This window comes from Sabethes cyaneus, chromosome 3 (assembly GCF_943734655.1).
Source record: "Sabethes cyaneus chromosome 3, idSabCyanKW18_F2, whole genome shotgun sequence".
NCBI classification, from domain to species: Eukaryota; Metazoa; Arthropoda; class Insecta; order Diptera; family Culicidae; genus Sabethes; species Sabethes cyaneus.
Genome location: NC_071355.1, coordinates 236,400,381 through 236,406,261, shown reverse-complemented (window position 1 = coordinate 236,406,261; position 5,881 = coordinate 236,400,381). Strand labels below are relative to the sequence as shown.

Genomic DNA, 5,881 nt, shown 5'->3' with positions numbered 1-5,881 from the left:
ATTGGGAACGCGATCGCAATTTTCAATGCGAACGTCCTTTAACTTTTTGCTTTGGCTTTATATTCAAATGTTTGCTCTATCGTAAAATTCTAAATATCTTATAACTTTTGTTAGAAAGTTTTTATTTCATCTTGCAATTTCTGTCTTGAAATTTGTAGGGGAATGTAGGGTCACCGAAGTAACCTTCACCTTCAAAAAACTGCACTCATCAAGACAAGCGTTGTTAAAGCGTTAACTGTGTTGTATTTCATAAAACAAACAAAACAGAATCCAACCAATGTCGTTTATAGACAGGAAAAGACAAATACTTGAATATCGTTTGTCGGGTCACCGTTGATAAGAAAAATCATTGATTCAAGCAATCGTTATTTTCCAGGATGCTTTCAAGTATTGGCTGCGTTAGTGTGAGACAAGATAAGATAAGATGAAATATTCTCATTGCAAAAATTGAATTCGTATAATATTCAGTTGTTGCCAAAAATAGAGCGACAATGAAGAGCAAGCTCAATGTCACATATCATAGCTCTTAAGTGGTTCCGTTGCTTCGAGTTCCGCCCAGCTAATCAATCGTGGTGTCATCGCTGCTGCCGTGCTACGGAATTGCCACGATCAACGGTTGACTGCCCCGCGAGTGACGGCGACGGTGGCTCGTTAAAATCCGCCAGTGAAATACACATTTTGCTCCGCAGTTGCTACGGCGTAAACTCTAATTGTTGCCGTCACGTAAATCAAAGTCCCAGTAAGCAAGCAAGCAAGCAAAAAAGCGCCAGATCTCTATCGAACGCTCCAATATAATTGGGAATCGATACAGCGAACCGCGCGAACCGTGTCGAATTGCGGCTCGTCTCGCCTTTGGGTAGAAGAAAGAGGAAACCAACCAGACCAACGACGCAACGCAATGGAGCAAAATACCACACAGCGCCGATCGCAGTGCCGCAAATCGCCGCAAGTCCTTGAAAAATGTGACATAATAAATATCTCAATAAGTACGCGCATGCCTTCTTGCACGTTGGCTGTCGAAGCGATTGAACTCTTAGCGGCTCGGCTGGGCCGCGTTGTGCTGGTGCAAACGTAGGCTCGAGTGCAGCTGATGGAGGCGTGGCCCAATCCCGCACTCGCACTTGTCGAGCGCTAAGCTGAGCTATTGAACTCAACGGGCAATGTCAGTGTCGAGGACTGATCTGCCTTGTGCGTTTACGCATAACCGGACCAGTTGGAAAATCACGTCACTTGGCTGGTGAATACAACGGTGGAAGCCGGTTTGCGGCTTCGGTTTGCAGAAACCCCATTTAATGGAGGAAAAGATCGAATCGAATTGGGTAAACACGGGGCTGTTCATTTGACATGCAAAAGTATGCACGTTGAATGGAGTACGTGCAATTCTTGTGCAAGGAACTGCACAGAGGAAAGAAACCAATTCAATCTACAGGCCTGAATGTTTATTCTGATTTTGTTATCACATGGCAAACGCATATCCAATTAGGGATGAACTTTAGAGGGCTCCCGCTGCCGGATCCAAATTGAGCTGGTGCTGGGAAAGTTCGTGTCCCGGAAGGGGAGCCTCGTGGATAGCACCACGATTGGCAGCCAGATAGCGTGCTTCCTTCTGCAGCAGGACAGTCGGGGACAGGTATGGTCCCGGAACACCTAAGGTGTCAAACAAAGGATTGCTATAGGGGTAACCTGAAGCAGCGTCTAGCACAGGCAGCTCACTGATTTTCACTAGTTTGGCCAGGTTGCCCTGAATGAAGGTCGTTTGGGGCACTAAGTCATAAGGAATATTGTACAGTAATGGAGCATAACCGGCCTCCGCGACAACGGCAAGAGCCATCATGACTACAGCTGCGATGCACTACGGAAAGATAAAGAATTAAATTTAGTTAATCCTAATCTTGTTCACAGTATCAAGTACCAACCTTCATGATTGCTTCAGGCGATGTTTTTCTCTCGAATTACAGAAGAACTATGATTCTCCCTAGAACTGCACCCAATATTTATACTGGAAAAAACAATGCACTACCGAGTTAGCAGCCAGCACACACTGTTATCGATGTCAGCTAAAACTGGATCTTCCACAGGACGACTTCCTTATGCATCTTTACACCACCAGGAAGCCAGGTCTGCATAAAATGAAAAATTTTAACTTTTTATGGATCGTGAAGAGTTGATCTAGTTTTGCCGTCCGCCCTGCATGGTTATCGACTTCGACTCCGAACAAGCGTAGACAAGAAAAACAAAAATTGCTCCGATCCTGCTTCCTCGTCTGCCCTTATCGTGCCATACTTTGTAATTCACACGCCCATCACCGAGCAGCTTCCGAGCGGGCTGAAAACAAGTTTAATAGACGCTCAAGAACTGCCGCACGGACGTACGTACACATTGTAGTACATTGAACCCTTCCAGATGGCGCTCGCCATTATCCGCGTGCACAACAAACAAATGTTTACACATCGTACCGTGTAAAAGCGTGGTGTTACCGCTGATCTTCATGGGAAGCTAAATCCGGTTCTGGCCAACTGCTGCCGATACCTATCCACCCGTCATTACTGGGAGAAGGTGCCAGAATAGCGATCCTTCTTTAGGGTCGGCGCGGCCGCTTGCTGAACGGTGCCGATGCCGATGATGCTACGAACAAGATGCTGTGCTGGAGCAACAAAACATGCCAATTTTAAGGAATTAATCCCTCGCGGGTAGCCTACGGAAATGGTCGTAATTTATATTAGCTTCGGTTGCGTAACGAAATGTAGGGGCCCGGAGGTAAGAACTTGCGATTTTAAGACCCTTATAAGGGTTAAGGCTACCATTAAGAGCACCGGGCGTAAAATTAATTGGTTAACAGGTTTTTCACCTCGCAGAACGGTTTCATTGCTCTCAATCGTGGTGAAGCTTTTTATTACAGCATAAATTTATAGTTTTTTGATGAAATTAAGCAATAAAGATACGTTTTGAGGCTCATTTTTTCTCTACATGTTTCAATTCATGTCTGTATATAGATTAAAGATCATTAAAATGGTCTTTTCCATGATAAGGAGCTGATTTTTTATATAGCTATTGTGTATTTACTGATATTTACTTTAAATTACTTATTTGGTTCTAGTTCTACTTTCCCGAGCAGGAGCGAAGAGCAAAATAATATCAAAATGTGTTATTGGAAATCGAATACCTCATATCAAAATTTGGTATTGGTTTGGACATAGTTGGTAAAATAACAAAAAATAATATCAAAATTTTGCTTCTGTAAGGCCAAAAGAATAACTACTTGAGTTATTTGAATAACAAAGCAATAACATGACTGTATTCAGAGTATAGAATAACATATTTTAGTATTATTAAGGTATTGAATAACATATGCAGTAGCATATGAGATATTAAAAAATCATTTTATAAAATATTTATAATCTACAATGTCTTTAATCAATAAAAAAATATATGAAATATATCTAATGTCATTTTAAGGTCAAAATAAGATACGACAAAATCAGTTATTAAACTCATCTTACAACCACTGCCTAAAATATCTACTCAATAACAAAATGTGTTATCAATGTATCACCATATCTATTCAATAACAAAATATAGCTTTATAACACAGTTTGATATTGTTTTTATATTATTTTGCTCTTCGCTCCTGGTCGGGTTGGCCGAATGTATTGAATAACTTAAACGGATTTGTATGATAATTTGAGCACTTTCTCAGTGCCTTTAGTTCAGATTTTTCGGGGTTACAAAATGGTATTTTATTCAGCATTGAATTATATCAAATAAATTAGTCATGTTTCGCTCGAAGTCTCTGGATTTCTTGATAGATTAGGCCATTACAAATATTTTATAAAGTTTTTATCCTTCCGGTGTTCGGCCACTGAAGGGGGGTGGGCGAAAAAAAACAAAGTGAATTTTTTAATCGAGCAAAAAAAAAAACATGGGGTTTAAGCATTTTTATTTAAAGTTTAAACGTGAAAACCGAATCAATTCTTGCTTATAATATATACGTTATTGTTTGCTCAAGGAAAAAAGACAAAAACGAAGGAAAATTTTCCTGAACGATTTTTGGAAATTTCATTGTTCAAATTTCCATTTCTGTTTCGTGCTAGAAGCGTTAACTCAACTCGTACACTCATTTTTCGAGTTTTTCAGACTGTAGAGCCCACAGACAATTGAATTTATAAAAAAAAATTGACTCATAACCTACAAATTATTTTTTGCCCCCCGATTTTTCAAGGCAATTTCCAAGGGGGGGGGGGCATGACAAAAACTTTGAAAATGATTTGCAATGGCCTTATTAAAATAATTAATTAGAAATTGTCTTTTTGCAGTACAAAGAACATAAATTGGAATAAAATTTTTGCTGATTACTATGATTTAGGCTTCATACGATAGTCATTTCTTTGTCATTGTTATTTAATTATCATTACCGGCCCACACCGATTGATTCGAATCAGTACGACTAATTTTCAATGCCATATAGAGTTTATTGCTTATTCCCGTCGTAGTAAGAAGCCACTTCAATTTTCGTCATTTCTTGCATGAATTCTAACGAATAATCAAAAAGCTTTTGTGTTGATTTGACTCAGGCACACTTACCTATCGATCAGTGCACTTTAATTTCACTAAAAACCGATTATTATAAGCATTTTATTGAAATTACGCAACTGATTGTATTTCTTGAATTCGTCGTACCGTTTTAAGACCGTCCGTCAAAATTTTCTATCGTCAAAACCAAAAATCATCAAATTAGCACGAATGTGCTTGTGTACGAAGGCACGACTAACGTCATTTTTTAAGGATTTCTGCTGATCATGCATGCAGAATAACGGCAACGCGCGAATTATCTTCATTTTCTGCATGACGGAAATTGAAACGATTATTCGACATTTTTTCTTCGTCGCACGAAAAAATGTAGGAAATTTGGCTGCCTGCTATTCTTCAGTGAAAAAAAAGCATTTAAATAGATCTCAGTTCATTTTTACTGATCGCGCATGATAGCCAACAAACTAAAATGTTAGGGAATAACTAATTTCACATTGTTACAAACTCTGATATTTTTTACAATTTGTATTGGATAGAACGGGAATAGGCAATTATGATCGTTACATCAATTACATCAATCGTTTGCGGCTGTTCGGTGTAGACCCAGAGGCTTCACATAGCAATAGTACACCAAAAATAGTCCAATAGATCTTAAATTACGTGCGGCTTGGAGGCTAATTTAGGGATCGAACATGCGAAATTTGCCGAATATTTCTTTCAATAGACCAGTAGTGGCAGCCGCGATGTGGCATGTTGGGTCGTCTTGCTGAGAGCACGACTCCCATTGTGCATCCACGTGCATTCAATTGTGGAACGAAAAAGTCGATAATAATGCCCCTGTAGTTGTTTGCTTTTGTGTCTTTGTCTTGCGGTCCTGTTTGTAAATTTATTATCTTTTAGAGATAAATATTTCATGGTAGCGTTTTGCCTAACTTATGATCGAAACACTGGATTTTTCTGAACATTGCACAGTGGTAGTGGCGCAATTTTTGCAGGTTGGTGTCTTTGAAGAAGTTTAGTAATAACATATAGCGCATCTTTTGGCACTATTAGTATGACCGTGAATCCACCTATTAGGGAGTTACAAACTTTTGTTTTTTTTTCTTGGGCCCAAAAAAATTTTCTTTTCAAAAAACTTGTAGAACATACTAAAGTGAGCAACTTTGCTGAATATAGTAACTATCTATCTCTCACTGGTTGCAAAATATAAAGGTTCGTTTAAAAAGACTATTTAAAAATCATTCCTGCTCTATAACTTTACACACGATTGTTTTAGTGTTTTCAAATGTTCTACAAAGTTATTTAATACAGTAATGACCCGATTTTGTCACCCCCATGATGAATTTAGGGGTGA

The 5,881-nt window shown here is 39.0% G+C and overlaps 1 protein-coding gene across 1 annotated transcript; it reads right to left on the bottom strand.

Annotated features, from left to right (window-relative positions):
* Positions 1-1,492: 1,492 nt before the first annotated feature.
* Positions 1,493-1,922, bottom strand: LOC128740922 (uncharacterized). Its single transcript, XM_053836499.1, has 2 exons — positions 1,917-1,922; positions 1,493-1,852 (listed from the first exon to the last, which is right to left on the bottom strand). Exons 1-2 carry the CDS (start codon positions 1,920-1,922, stop codon positions 1,493-1,495), a joined length of 366 nt encoding a protein of 121 aa, XP_053692474.1.
* Positions 1,923-5,881: the final 3,959 nt, after the last annotated feature.